The sequence below is a fragment of the Sparus aurata genome, chromosome 3, assembly GCF_900880675.1.
Source record: "Sparus aurata chromosome 3, fSpaAur1.1, whole genome shotgun sequence".
In the NCBI taxonomy this organism is placed as follows: domain Eukaryota; kingdom Metazoa; phylum Chordata; class Actinopteri; order Spariformes; family Sparidae; genus Sparus; species Sparus aurata.
The window spans coordinates 3,717,221-3,731,939 of record NC_044189.1 but is presented as its reverse complement, the minus strand read 5'-3'; the positions used below and the strand labels follow the sequence as shown (position 1 = coordinate 3,731,939).

At 42.3% G+C, this 14,719-nt stretch overlaps 1 protein-coding gene and 2 long non-coding RNA genes across 3 annotated transcripts; 1 reads left to right on the top strand and 2 right to left on the bottom strand.

The window, feature by feature from the left end:
• Positions 1 to 5,048: 5,048 nt before the first annotated feature.
• Positions 5,049 to 9,889, top strand: LOC115578527 (butyrophilin subfamily 2 member A2-like). Its single transcript, XM_030411533.1, has 4 exons — positions 5,049 to 5,148; positions 8,222 to 8,557; positions 8,652 to 8,718; positions 8,827 to 9,889. Coding segments are annotated over exons 1-4 (465 nt in total). The 5' UTR covers positions 5,049 to 5,087; the 3' UTR covers positions 8,828 to 9,889.
• LOC115578533 (uncharacterized) lies at positions 5,862 to 6,735 on the bottom strand. Its single transcript, XR_003983477.1, has 2 exons — positions 6,462 to 6,735; positions 5,862 to 5,969 (listed from the first exon to the last, which is right to left on the bottom strand). It is a non-coding gene; the product is annotated as an uncharacterized LOC115578533 (long non-coding RNA).
• Positions 7,052 to 10,343, bottom strand: LOC115578532 (uncharacterized). Its single transcript, XR_003983476.1, has 3 exons — positions 10,175 to 10,343; positions 7,466 to 9,355; positions 7,052 to 7,260 (listed from the first exon to the last, which is right to left on the bottom strand). It is a non-coding gene; the product is annotated as an uncharacterized LOC115578532 (long non-coding RNA).
• Positions 10,344 to 14,719: the final 4,376 nt, after the last annotated feature.

Here is a 14,719-nt window from a genome sequence, read left to right as displayed (position 1 = left end):
TGACAGAATCCTAAAACATGACATCACTAATTCATCAATATATGACAGTCTGGATTAAAAACTGAGTCACTCACAGCGTATGTAGATTCCAGCCAACATGAGCAGATACATCACTCCCAGAGTCACTGCAGGAGCTCTGAAACACCTTCTTTTGACAGCTGCACCATTCTGTTCAGTGTTTGGTCCTACAGAGGAAAAATACATAGACAACATTTTTATTATGTTGGTATGAAGGTTGAAGTGACACTTTAAACTGTGGAGTGTTTGTTGCTCATTGTCATTCCCTCTATAAGAATAATGAGTGACGTTACACCAGATTAGAGCACCAAGACAGCTGATAATGACCCGTAGTCAGCGGTGACTGATGGTGAACTGATTAATTGATCATTTTAACTCAGTATTTAATTTAAATATAGCCACATAAACATTTGAACTAACTTCCCTTTTTCAATAGTCATCATTTAAGACTTACTGGCTTGTTGTGAGCCGAGATCAGCGTGATGCTCTTCATCCTCTAAGATCTCCACCTCCATCTCCTCTCCCTCTCCTCTGTTCTCTCTTCTGATGAATCTCACATTGAAGCTGGAATCTGGTGCAGCAAGAATTTCTGCAGACATCTTTACAAACTGGAAACTTAACTGAAGCTATTCTTGAACAGGTTTGACTGTGTAGTTTAGCATTCTGTCTTTGAGTTGGACAGCCTCTAACACAGGAAGTGACATCAGGACAGACCACAGCTAAACACATGAAAAAACACACTTCACTCAAATTGTTTCAAAATAGACTTTTAATGGTTTGCTCGTTGGAATAAAGACATCATCAAATAAACAATATTAATACATTTGAAGCTACAAACTAAATCTGTTTATTGTCTTTAAGTCTTGACAGTGACTTTGAGGAAATACAAGGTTTTCACTGTAAAGCAGAAGTGTGTGTTCACATACACACATTTGTCCTGAGCTGTATTCACTGTTGCCCACACAGTTTACCCACACATACATATATGACACAGGAAATGTGATGCTGCTGGACTGTTTTTTAAAATTCGCTCTGCTACTTGCACAAACTGTGACCCACAGAGAGACAAGAGATGCAAACAGTGTTTAGGAGTGCAGAACAAAGATCCAAAATGAAGAACCGGTGTTAAATTACATCTGGGTTTGATCCAGATATCAGACTGTTGAAACTGAGTTTAAATGGGGCCTTGATTAAGACTATAAAATGTCCTTATCATGGAATTATCATGGGAATTGGACAGCAGCACATTAAACAGGCTAAAGAGGCAAAACATAAACCTTCAAGCATGTTTCTCTCTCCTGTAGAAGCTTCACACTGAACATTAGCAGCTGCTGTATCAAAGAGGACTCAGACACAACTTGGTATTATTTTCACATATTGAACGCAGACAGATGGAACTGAATACAAACTTATTAATCAACTAAAGCAAAGTAAAGACAAGCTTTTACTGTGATGATCCTGCAGGACTGCAGAGTCAGTAATACACATGTAGCTGTGTTGGATCAGTTCCAATCAGATCATACAGCATGTAAGGCAGAGGAACAATATGTGTGTGATCAGGTTATTAAGCATGTCACACACAATACATGTAAATGTGTCTGAGTTTACATAGCTGATCTCAACACTCCACACTTCTGTCATCATAGAATGCAAGAAACTCGTTTCTCACAGATCCAGTACTTCTTATCATAATATACACTTTCTGTCCATTGTCCTCGTTGATTAGAGTAGGGGAGACCGGGGATGGTTGTAACAAAGGGATAGTTGTAACACTCTCAGTTTGACCAGTCAGAAACAAGCTGTGGTGATGTCATCAATACAGTCCATGCCCACTGACAAATTGACCTGACTGGTGAAGCCTCATGTCTCTGAGTTGAAAACTGTCTGTTCTGGAGCCAAAAAACTATTTTTCAGGTAAGAAAGTAAAAATTTCCATCACAAATATTTTTTGCATAGTGTCCATTGTGTTGTAGATACAGTTGTTTCACTTACATAAGCTCAAGTAGTAGTTTCTCTAGTTTAATTTGATGTGTTGCATTAGTGCTAGCTTTGAAGCTAAATGCTAAAAATGGTTAGCTTTTTAATGGCTGCCTGGCATGGGGATGGTTGTAACTGTTCTTAAAAAGTCTGCATTGTGTGCTTGGAGCACTTTGATAACTCACAGCCAAGGGAAGTGTGGATCAGATGTCAGCATTGTAGATTTTGGGCCCATGAAGCCTGCACCCCAGGCAAGGACAACTACATTTGCCACAACTGCCTATCTAATTAAACATATGTGCCTTAGGCAGTTTGCTATCTTCTGCACCTTAAAAACACACTGTTCAAAATAGGCAATTCAACTATTCAAATGCCTTTTAGTACTTACTAAGTATTTAGTGCAGCTTTGCACCACACTGTTCAAAAGTGGTTTGTTCCACAGAAATTCAAGTGTTCAAATACTTTTTCACATTAACGTGTTTCAGGCTACAAAACACACAAACAACAGACACCAGTTTATACTTTATTATTCTTTATTTTATCATTATTTTTGTATTCTGACAAGTTTATGGTTCCTTCTTTATTATTCGTTAAAGTTCTTGCATACATTTTAAGTGTAGATCTATTTTTAAGTATAATAATTTAATTGTTACATCCATCCGCAAGTAGTGTTACAATTCACCCCGGTATTGGGGTAGGTTGTAACAACATACCTCTTTGTGTTTGACATTAATTTACATAATCTGTGATGGTGTAGTAGAAGTCCAAGTGTATGTCATTCACAGCAGACAAATATGGGTACCACATGTCAAAATTTGAGATCTCGAGCACCAACAGCCACTGAGTTACACTTGCTCAAACAAAAAGTGTTACTATCATCCCTGGTCTCCCCTACACTGTGTACCAGCCCCGTGTTGCTGCTGGTTGTCGTGCTGCCCAGAAGCTGTAGCACAAAGAAAATGTTTATCTTTTAAACAGAGTACAAGCTTCTGATTAATTTTCAATTTGAAATGAGTTGTTGAATTTTACCTCCATTTTTAATAATTAATGATAATGTTTCAATAACTCATCTAATATATGTAGTAATCTTGTCTCTCTGTTTTCACTGATTCATGTGATTAACATTTGGAGGACTGAATCAGAAACAGAAAGAGATCATGGATCCACTGATTTGAAACACAAAGGGCTCTATCTTAACGATCTGAAACGCAAGTATCAAACGCAAAGCGCAAGGAGCTTTGTAGGCGGATCTCAGGCGCTGTTGCTATTATGCCGGCGGGATAAATGACTCTTGCGCCCGGCGCAAATCTAAAATGGGTTGGTCTGAAGTAGCTACATTATTCATAGGTGTGGTTTGGGCGTAACGTGCAATAAACCAATCAGAGCGTCATCTCACACTCCCTTTAAGAGCAGGCGCGCTTGTTCCATGGCGCATTGCTATTATAATGGCGAATTTGCCAGGCGCACCCCAGGAGCGGTTCACAGCCGAGGAGACCGACGTTCTCGTCAGGGCTGTAAAAGATCGAGAAGTGGCATTGTGTGGGGATAAGAGAAATCCATCCAAATTAATTTTGTTAAACGGGCGTGGGAGGAAATTGCCACAATTGTTTCTACGGCTGGCATCCCCAGGACATCGCACCGGGCCTCGGGAGCACTGCGCAACGGCCAGCTGATGAGGGAGCAGCGCAAACACCAAGGTGCAGAGGATCCAGACCCACTACACGCCGTGGCAGCATTGTCAGACCGGACCGCACTGTCCGGGATGCAGCAAGGTATTAATGCCCGTCCTGACCGGTGGCGATGTTGCTGCGGCCTCTCAGGCGCATCGCCTCAAGTCTCCAAAAGCACCACCTGCTCCTGTTGTGCCCCTTCCTCCTCCTCCCCCAACTCCATCTCCATCCACCCGCTCCGCTAGGAGCACATCGCGCATTGCCACTCCCGGACCCTCACGGCTACGGCGGGCGCGTCGCATATCAGAGGGAAAAAGAATGAGTTCTTCTGTTTAAATCTTTTCAACTTTTTTTTCGTGGTTTGCAAAAACGGGAGCTGCTTCCTTATGGATGAGAGAAGCAAAGTGTATGCACGTTGAGCACACGCTACATTATGGCCAAGCATGCGCCCTTAAAATAGCATCTGAATAAGCGCCACTGACTTTAGACTAGGTTTTTCCTGGTCTGTGGCGCAAGTGTTTTCTGAAACGGCAAAATAGCACCAGTGAACGTTTGCGCCGGAACACGCCTCCTCTTTTCGCTGAACCGCCCCTGGAGCGCAAAGTCATTCCCTAATTTAAGGACGTGCGTCTGCGGAGGGAAAATTCCAGTGTGCGCCGAGTGCAAAATAGGAATTACAAAAGCGCCAGTGTACAAAGTCAATTGCGCTGAGTGCAAGATAGAGCCCTTTGTGTTTTTCTCATTAAGAACATCAGGTGTTTTAAGACAAAAAGGGCATAAAAACATTAAAAAAAAACATAAAAAAATATTTTTAAAAACTTTATATCTGTGGTTAGGTCTGAAGTTGTTGAAAAGATTTGATGCGGTGAAAGATCATTTTGGGTCCCAAGGTTAAAACTTGTACGTTCATTTTAAAGGTGCCTCAAGGGTTAATCTGACTATGAGAAATGTAGAGACAATGTAGAGACCTGTACTGTGTCCTGTTCTGTGTCCTGTACTGTGTTTAGTAAGTTGATTTTCCTTTTTTGTTTTATTTACATTGTGATGCTGCTATTGTGTTATTGGTACTCAGTTATATGTTTGGTAATAAAAAGTTGAACTGGCAAAAACAAACGTTTACACATAGACGCCTCACTGTTCATTTAAACCACTTCAGCTTAAACTTCAGCTCTCTTGCAGTCTCGTCTTTATTCACTGCCATATAAAGAACCCAGAGTGACCCAAAGCAGTGCTGGAGATGGAATGTGTGTTCAACAGTCAGGGGATGCATATCTAGGAAGGGATGGGGAGTTCACAACAACCGGAGCCAAAGAAAACTTGGGCGGTGACTGTTGAGCTCTATAAAAGCTGGGATCCGCGCTAACCTTCATTCATTCTGGATATTAACAGATTCTATGTTAGTGGGGGAAAAAAACGTCAATAATGCAGCAGATGGTTCTGGTGTTTGTGGCTCTGTTGTGTATTCCTGAAGTCATCACAGCCGGTGAGTGAGTTAATTATTATCTTGATCCTCTTCAGTTGTCTCTTAATGACACCTTGCTTTGAACAGTGGCGTATCCAGGACATTTTTACTGGGGTGGCCAAGATGGGACACAAAGCCAGTGTGGGGTGGCCATGGCATAGCGAAATTTAATGCCACATACACAGCCGCGGTTGAGGTTTGAAGAATAGATTGCCTTTGTTTAAGTATGGGGTTTGCTGTGTATTAGCAAATAAATAACATACACTTTGGGCAAAAATGGACCAACATTTTTAAATCAAATCATGTATGAGAGTACACAACAACTTCAGGTAACTGTTCATGAATGACACATCTGGACAAACAGAACTTGGATGGATGGATGGATGGATGGATAGATAGGTGGATAGATAAATGATTTTGTTACAGCAGTAGTGGGTCCACAAATAAAACACTTTGTACATAACATAAATAGAAGCCAATATATACATAGTGTATATATACAGTGCACAGTGTGCTATAAACAATAACAATATATACAACAAAACAAAATGTGTAAAATATATTATAAACAATAATAATGTACACAAACAGTAGAGAGACCAGAGTTCTCCGTCAGGCAGAGGTGAGAGAGTGTTGGATGGTGCTTTAGCAAAAACGTGGATGGACTGTAGAGAATGATGTAATTAGGATGGGTGTCTCCCTGGAGTGTCGGTCAGAACACAGGACTCAAGGAATATGAAATCCAACTCTTTACTGGAGGCTTGAAACACAGCACAGCATAGCACACACTGGCACAGGAGTATTAATCTTTGCATTGACTTGTGATTTGGCAGGAGTGTGGTCTGCAATTAAATAAACAAGGAATAAATAATATTCATCTTAATATCAAAAATAAATTACATAAAGTTCCAAATCAGTTGCATTAGTTTAATGAGGTTAACAGGCCTCATAACAGTGCAACTTTACCTCTAAATTAGGTTTTCTATGTAGAAAAATAGTGCAACGCCGCCACCTAGTGGTCGCATACAGTCACTCTCTGGAATATTCTAAGAACGTGGTTCCACACATTAAACACTCGACAATTACGTAATTACTCTAACCAACATAATATCCACAAACTAATACGATATAGATGTAAACTTAGTCATATCTAAAGGATACAGACAGAGTAAATACAAAATATGCAAAGTGAAAGTAAACCAACTTAAGCCCAATCTCCATTACGTCTTTGTTCAAACTTTAAACATGTTTCAATGACGTTTTAACATAACTAACAGGTATTAACATATATTACATTACAAACAAGTAACATGCAGGATTGAATTATAACTCACTTTAGGGTCAATCACGCACACGTAACGTCATCACACAATGTCTTGCTCTCACTCCGCTGCTGCATGTCGCTTCTCTCACTCCGCTGCTGCATGTCACTTCGCCAGCCTGCAGGAAGTACTCACAGGCGCATGCGCGCAGGAGTGGCCTTTCTAACAGAGAGTTATTATATAAAGTGATGGATTGTGGCAGGAAAGATTTCCTGTATCTATTGCTACGACAGCGAAGCTGAAGCAGCCTTCCGGAGAAGGTGCTCCGCTGTCTGACCAGTGTGAGTTGGAGAGGGTGGAGAGGATTATCCATGATGGATAACAGTTTTTTCAGTGTCCTCCTCTCCACCACAGCCTCCAGAGTGTCCTGTTTGCAGCCAATCACAGAGCCAGCCTTCCTGATCAGTTTGTTGAGTCTGTTGGTGTCGCTGGCTCCGATGCTGCTTCCCCAACAAACCACAGCAAAGAAAAGTACACTGGCCACCACAGACTGATAAAAGATCTCCAACATCTTGCTGCACACGTTGAAGGATCTCAGCTTCCTCAGGAAGTAAAGTCTGCTCATCCCCTTCTTGTACACAGCTTCAGTGTTAGATCTCCAGTCCAGTCTGTGGTTGATGGTAACACCCAGGTACTTATAATCCTCCACCGCCTCCACATCCTTTCCCAGAATGCACAGTGGTTGGAAAGCCGTCTTCCTTTTCTTCCTGAAATCTTGACATACCATGCTTAGCAGATGGAGCTCCAGACACTGCTGGATCACAGCCATCAATCACAATCTCCTGATCCTCCTCTAGGTGTGGCTGGTCGGCTGTGGGAATACACAAATATCTGAGACATCAACAGGCTGGAGGTTCACACACACACACACACACACTCATACATACGTACATACATACATAGATACGTGTGTATTATTGTTCTTCTGTCTTTTACAGCTGTTTTAACTATTGCTGATGTTTCAGACAGTTGTAATTGTTTGACTCGAGTGACAAACAACTTGAATGTGAGCCTACTTGCTAAATTCAAACTATCCAAGCATGACCTCCCACCCTGTGCAGGGGGAGCTGACTGCTCTTCATCACTGCTGCTGTACCGAGGCTGCTGACTGGACCGGGCCTTTCACTGCTGCTGGTAGAAGCTGTGGCTGGTTCTGAACCCCTTAAATAACAGCTTTGACTCCATTAAAATACCAAAAGAAAGAAGTTGTCAACAATGTGCCCAGTTATGTCTATTTATAGTATCTACAAAGGTTTATTTTTACATAACTACCGACATCTTCGATCACTTTTAATAACACTATTAACACATATTGCATCTCCAGCATTTGTGGCATTTGAATACAATTTGCTCTACTTCTGCCTATTTAAACGTCTAAATATGTGAACTGTGAAGATGATACAAACAAAAAGTGCTTTATCTCCAAGAGCAAAAAGTCTTTAAACAGCCCTTAAATCACAGAGCAAATAAATAAATCCCAGCTTGTTCTTGTGTTATAGCTACTTAAATCCAGACTGTCACTCTATATTTCACAGCCCGAGGTGTATGGCTGCTTGCAGCTTTAATACTTCCAATATATTTGTCCCTGTAGTGAGTTGGTGATTATTTGGTAAAGATTTCTCTATCAACCTTTTGTATATATGTCCTAAAACAATCTCCCCCTCACTGCAACAGACGCTGTTACTGTGATGATACATGACAGTTAAATATTGAATCTGTTCCTATAATAACCAGAATTGTCGATCTAAATATAATGTTTCTTTGCTCTGCAGGAGACTGGACTATTCTCCCAACTAAGGAAATTAAAACCGAGGAGGGGTCGAATGTGACCCTTCAGTGTCGTCTGGATCCCAGGGTCAACCTGGTGCATCATGGATCTTTCTGGTTCAGAGCTGATCTTAGTGGATGGATTCACATCTATTGGCCCAGACGTGATGATCCTGGTCCACAGCTGCTTCAGTACAGAGGCAGGACCACTGTGGACCATGAAGACCTGAGAAAAGGAAACCTGAACCTGCACATCTGCTCAGTCCAGCTGTCTGACGCTGGACTGTACAAATGTTTTGTCCTAACATTAAGATCAAGTTGCACCATTAACATGACTGTTGGTGAGTTACTATGTGGTGCTTGATGTAAAGTAATGAGCCACCTGTGTGACAGGCTGATGTAAGTCAGTGAAATCATGTTTGTTGTCTTAAATAGGAGAGAGAGAAACACCCAGCACAGCGAGACCTCCACTGGATCCTGTGACCGAGCCGAACCACCCCTGGTAAATAACTGAGTTGCTGGTTTTCATGTGAAAAATGTGTCTGCTCTCTTCTTGTTTCCTCTGCAGTTAACTTTAACAAGTGTGACAAACTTATTTTCTTTCTCTCAGAGGTTCGTGGAGAGGAGGAGGAGGAGGGACCTGCAGAAGACCATTTCCGTACCATCGTCTGAGAGATGAAGTGATGGAGGGCAGTCTGTCGACGACCAGGAAGTACAGAATGATTTTCTACATGCCAAAAATAACTCACATGTCAACTTGTATAACTTAAGTAATCTTTGTGGATTTTTTTGTGAATGAATATGAGTCAAACCGTCCTGCCAAAACATGAGCTAAAGTACCATATTGGGGGCCAAAACACATGCTAAAGTGCCCTCTTTCCTTTCACCCCTGCCCTTCAAAAAGTCTGTGCACGCCACTGATTGTGCTTAATACTGGTTCTCCGCAGGGGGACTATTTTATCCCCATTACTTTTTTCTATATACACAAACGAATTCCAGTTATATCTGGAAAACTTTCGTTTGTTTAAGTATGCGGATGATATGGCCCTGCTTGCCTTATTGAAGAAGGGGGACATAGTTGGAGAGGAAGCATACAGAGCACATGTGTCATCTCTCCAGAAGTGGTGTGATGAAAGCTCCTTGGAGATCAATGTAACAAAAACACAGGAACACGTCTTTCATGAAAAGGACCCTGTGCAGTTCCTTTTAATTAAGGGACAAACTGTAGAGATAGTACACAAGTTCAAACATTTAGGTACACTAGTGCAGTGCCCGTAAGAGTGTATTCCTATAAAAAAGTGGGAGGTTAAGAGGCTTTTTCATGGATGGCCAAATGAGGCTGTGTTTGAAGGTGGGACGTCAGGGATATTTAGGTTTGTTGTGAAATCCGATATTCCAGGATATAATTGGCCATTTTTGACTATTTTTGATTTTGCCATTATATTTCACCTTAAAAAGTATTTACTTGGTGTCATTATTTTCAGCACAACCTCACATGTGTGACTGTACAGTCATTTTTTTATTTTGACATACTGTATTAACACAATGGACCTAAAATCACAAAAAAAAACCCATAAAATCCGAGTAGAAAAAGTTTTATTTTTTTACTATGAAAACCACAAATATGTTTAACAAACCATTTTTACTTGTAATGCAAATATAAATTGTTGTTTGCTAAATTTGTTCATATATTTTAAACATTTACGAAGTTATTGTCAGGTCGGGGTTTTAGGGAAGACTTTGGAAAGGGGAAGGTGGACCCAAATGCAGTTACACAAGAGGCAAGGATATGAGGGAACGAAAGGCGAGCTTTATTTTAAAGCTGAACACAAAAACAGGAGCAGACAAAACGGGGGCAAGAGGCAAAGTATCAACCAAAAACAGCAAGACAAAGTAGCAAAATAAAACAGTTCAACAAAGTGCAAATCAAACATGGAAAACTCAAAACCAAAACATACCATGACGGGACTTGAAGAACATGGACGAGAGCATGGACGTAAACAGGGGCTGACAAGAACAATGACCAGACAAGGAGTGAAGGGAACACAGAGACTAAATACACAGACACTGATGACAAGACGAGGAACAGGTGAGGTGGACCAACAGGTGAGATAACGAAGGGGAGGAGCACACGAGAACATGAAGGGAACAAAGCAATAGACAGAGGGAGCCAGAGGGAACATAGGAAAATACACAGGAGAACTTAAAGGACACATGAGGGCATGGAAAAACAAGACACAAGACAAGATACAAAGACATAAAACCATAGTCATGACAGTTATATGTAACTATTTACATTTAAATGCAGGCAATGCTCAGGTCTGCCTGAGCTCCTTCCAGCTGAATAAATAGCTGCACTGCCTGCTCCACATTCAGCTTCTCCTCATTGTTCTGACTCATTAAACAAAAAAACGATTCCACTACTCACTAAACACACTACACCAAACACTACATAACACACCAACTACACACTCCAAACACGCCAAATGTCACAAATCTCTCAACTCTCAATATTGTGTCTCTACACTGACCGTCGTTCGGCCTGTCAATCATCCGCCTAGGTCCCTCCCACAACTTCCTGTTCCTCAACAACCAAACTTGCTGCTTGGACACTTTCGTGATAAAAGCCCATTTTTACCGTCTCTTCCTGCACCAGACACAAAGCAAACGTGACGGCAATGTTCGCGAAAGAGCGTGGCGGACATTATTTACCCTAAGTCCGGTTTTGGATGTGCCGATGCGGCCGGTCCGTCGCCTCGGGATGTGGGCCGTGTAGCTAGCGGCTAGCAGCTAGCTAGCTTAATCCACAACAGTCAGTTTAGATGCACAGAACAGAACGGGACCGAACCGCCGGCAAAATCCCGGTCCAGCTCGCGCCGCTGCAGGTATAAATCTGCTTGTTTCTTAAGGTGGGGGGTCGCGATGGGCTCTGCAGTGATTGGCTCTGGTGCACGCATAGCAGCTAGCGGCTAGCAGCTAGCTACACACGAACATCCACAGATCTGATTCCACTTTGTTGTCCGCGCGTCTCCGGATCTCCTCAGACCCGAACAGACTCGGTCCGGACTCGTTTAATCTCATTAATCCACAACAGTCAGTTTAGATGCACAGAACAGAAGAGAACGGGACCGAACCGCCGGCAAAACCCCGGTCCAGCTCGTGCCGCTGCAGGTATCAATCCGCTTGTTTCTTCAGGTATGTCATGGGCTTGAGCTCTGCAGTGATTGGCTCTGGTGCGCACGTGACTGTGGTGGCTCCGGTGGACAATGCTGGACGGAATTTCTAAAGCATTTATGAAATAATTTAGTCACGGTATCATTGCAGTCCAAACAAATGCTTAGATGCACACCACTGAACCACGCAGCAGCCATGTTGAAAGTCTCGGGTCAGTGTGATCCTGATCCGCAGAGATATTTGACCAACAGACACATACACACACACACACACACACACACAGACAGACAGAGATTCCGTGCATTTATAGATAGATGGCATCACTGACGGCTGCGTGTCAAACTGTCTCCACTTGGCTTGACTTTATTATCAAGTGGGTTTAATTCTGTAGATTGTTCCTAATATTTTAAGCTGATGACTGCTTGTGGGCGAACCAGAGCACCCGGCGATCACCTGTACAGAAACCCAGAGAACATCTTCACTTCATTTTCTTCCTGAACCAGCGAGTGAATCTTTTCCACAGTGATTTCTGTCCTGATGACTTCAGTCGACACTCTGCAGCAGCACGCCTGCGATTCTCTCGTTGACTGATAAACTTTGTTCGTGTGGCCTCCACAGACACGTCATCTTCTTCCTCCTCTAGTTCTTCTGGACTCTCACAGAAATAGTTGTCTTCTTCTGACTCTTCCAGCACGATGTTCTCCTCTGACTCCCACGCAGTTATTTCCTCGTCATTGTTCAGACACTTGTTGTTATCCAGGATGTCCTCACAGGGTTCATCTAGCTGCTCCTCCAGCCCGTCCATATCGTAGAAGGACTCCATCAGCACCTCTAGGTTGCTTCTCAGAGACACTAGCCTTATGTTAGATAACTCCTTGAATTCTGAATCCATTCTCTGTTTATCACTTCCTTGGTGAGAGTCACTAAATTGTTCTGAGGGCTTCTTCTTCTTCTTCTTCTTTCGTCTGCTTGGACCCTGGCTGGTGCTTGCTCGGCTGTCGCTCTTCCTGTCCATATCTTCTATATCTGTCTTTGTTATGTTGCTCAGTGAAGACGTTCCTTCACAATGAAATGTAACTGAAATGTAAAGCTGCTGTAAACTTCTGATCAAAGCCACAAACAGCTCTGATGTTCCAGAATGTTGCTGCACCTTTGATGTCACGATGATGTCATCATGGCACGGATCAGTCAGCAACATTCTACAACATCAAAGCCTTTTAGCTACATTTAAAAAACAACATTGGAAAGGAAAACATTTTTAAACACACACACATATATATGTATTAGGGCTGTCAAAGTTAACGCGTTAATAACTCGTTAACGCAACATCCTCTTAACGCCGTTAATTTTTTTAATGTGCAATTAACGCTCGGTATTAAAAAAAAGAGCCTTGAGCCTTTTATTATCCTGCCTGATTTGAAGCGTTGAATAAACATTTTCATAAAGCAAGCATATTTGCCCTTTCTTATGTTGTTAAAAGTATTAAGAACATGAAAAGAAATACATTAAAGTACATTTAGAACAGAAAAAAATGTGCCAAAAAAATTGCGATTAATCGCGAGTTAACTATGGACAAAATGCGATATATAGCACAGACGCCACGCCAACCCAGCGGAGACAAAGGAGATGGTGATGGAGATGTGCACAGGTGAGCTTACAGGGCTCATAGTCTCCTCCCTTTTATATCTTGCTACTGTTTATAGATATAGATTTATACATTTTCATTATGCCCCACCGACAACTCAGTATGACCCCTCTGACCCCGGCCTACTAAATACTGCCCATGACTGCCGTGACTCCCCTTAACAAACACACTGCTCATGAACCTACACACACATCTTTCATTGCTCATTACATCATGATGTCTGCCACACTTAGATGCTATAATATTGTACAACACATATAGATTGTCTTTTCCCATCTTTTCCTATGATCTCACATTATCAAAAGAGCTGCACATATCCTGTTGACAAATGAGATGGTCAGAAGCATTAGTCTCTTTTATGAGGGGCTTATACATGGAGAACAAAGCCAGGGTCTGAGAGAGAACACACTCACCTCTCACTTATCACTTTCACACATGAAGGGGCCTCGAAGGCCAGCGATATCACCTCCCAAATCTCGTGTGCGTATGCAACAGTGAAGACGCCATAAACAAAGGCAGATATCAGGGACAGGCAGTTGAGGCCAGGAACATTTTATTTTCTTCAACAGGGTGACGTCTCCAGGAATCAGGGTTCGTGTGCCGAGAAACTGGGACCAGTTTGTGCACCACCAATGGGAGGGCTAAAGTCTAAAACAGGGATTTTCCCCACCATTTTTACTTGATTGTCCAATATTCATCCTATCTTTATGATTGACCAATGACAATTCAACACATACATTGTGACAGCAACATGAATTGCATTACACGCTGAAATTCTGCATCTTTTTCTGGGCGACTGGTTGCAGCTAACAGCGTTGCTGCCTGCGATTTTTCAAACAGAGAAATTCCTTGATCAAGCTTTTTGCTTTTGCTTAATGATACAATTCTTCTTAATAAACAGTTAACAGTACATCGTAGTCTGTCTACTTTCACCTCCCAAACAAGCAAACCACCTGACAAATTGTGCTTGCCAAGACTGGCCACTAGATGGCAGTGCAGGACCATCCACTTGCTCAAACAGACAGAACACAGAAAGAGGAGGAAGTGACAGCAAAAACAATCGACTGTTCTTCACAGGTCGCGTTAGTGACGTCATCGTGTTAACCAATCATCTGTTTAGTATCTTTTCTGTGTTGAGTTGGCGGCCATGTTGGTGACATATATAGAGTGCTTCAGGGTCTGCAGCCTTCAAAGGACCCGACCTTTGCAGCCTTTGAAGGCGAGTCCTTCGGAGAGATCTTCAAAAGACCCCGTCAACCGTTGTTAAGTGGGACGGTCTAGCCAGGGGCGGTCCTAGACCATGTGGTGCCCTACGCAAGCTTTACTGATAGCACCCCATCCCCATGAGAAAAGACCAAAGATCATATCCAAAGAACTGGACCTCTCCAAACCAACTCTGTCCTCATTGGGTCTCTTACATGAAGAGGCCAGTCAGCAGGATCAGCTGAAGGTGAGTTTCCAGAGTTTGCTCCATCTTGAGGGCACATGAAGCACACTTTCTCACCTTTCTCTATTCATGATAACACACACACACACACACACACACACAAGATATAGAATAAATATGATATCAATGTAATGCCATTGTGTGACTGCAGCATAAAGCAGACAGTTATTTCTGAAATTCTTTACATTCATCAGACACACACCTGAGACACAACAAATGTGGAATCAGGGGTGCACC

What these genes read in the sequence shown, in the direction of transcription:
- LOC115578527 (XM_030411533.1), top strand. Translation starts at nt 5,088, where the DNA reads ATGCAGCAGATGGTTCTGGTGTTTGTGGCTCTGTTGTGTATTCCTGAA. An exon ending in TCCTGAAGTCATCACAGCCG is followed by an intron (nt 5,149 to 8,221) that starts GTGAGTGAGTTA and finishes TTTGCTCTGCAG; the next exon opens with GAGACTGGACTATTCTCCCA. An exon ending in CACCATTAACATGACTGTTG is followed by an intron (nt 8,558 to 8,651) that starts GTGAGTTACTAT and finishes TGTCTTAAATAG; the next exon opens with GAGAGAGAGAAACACCCAGC.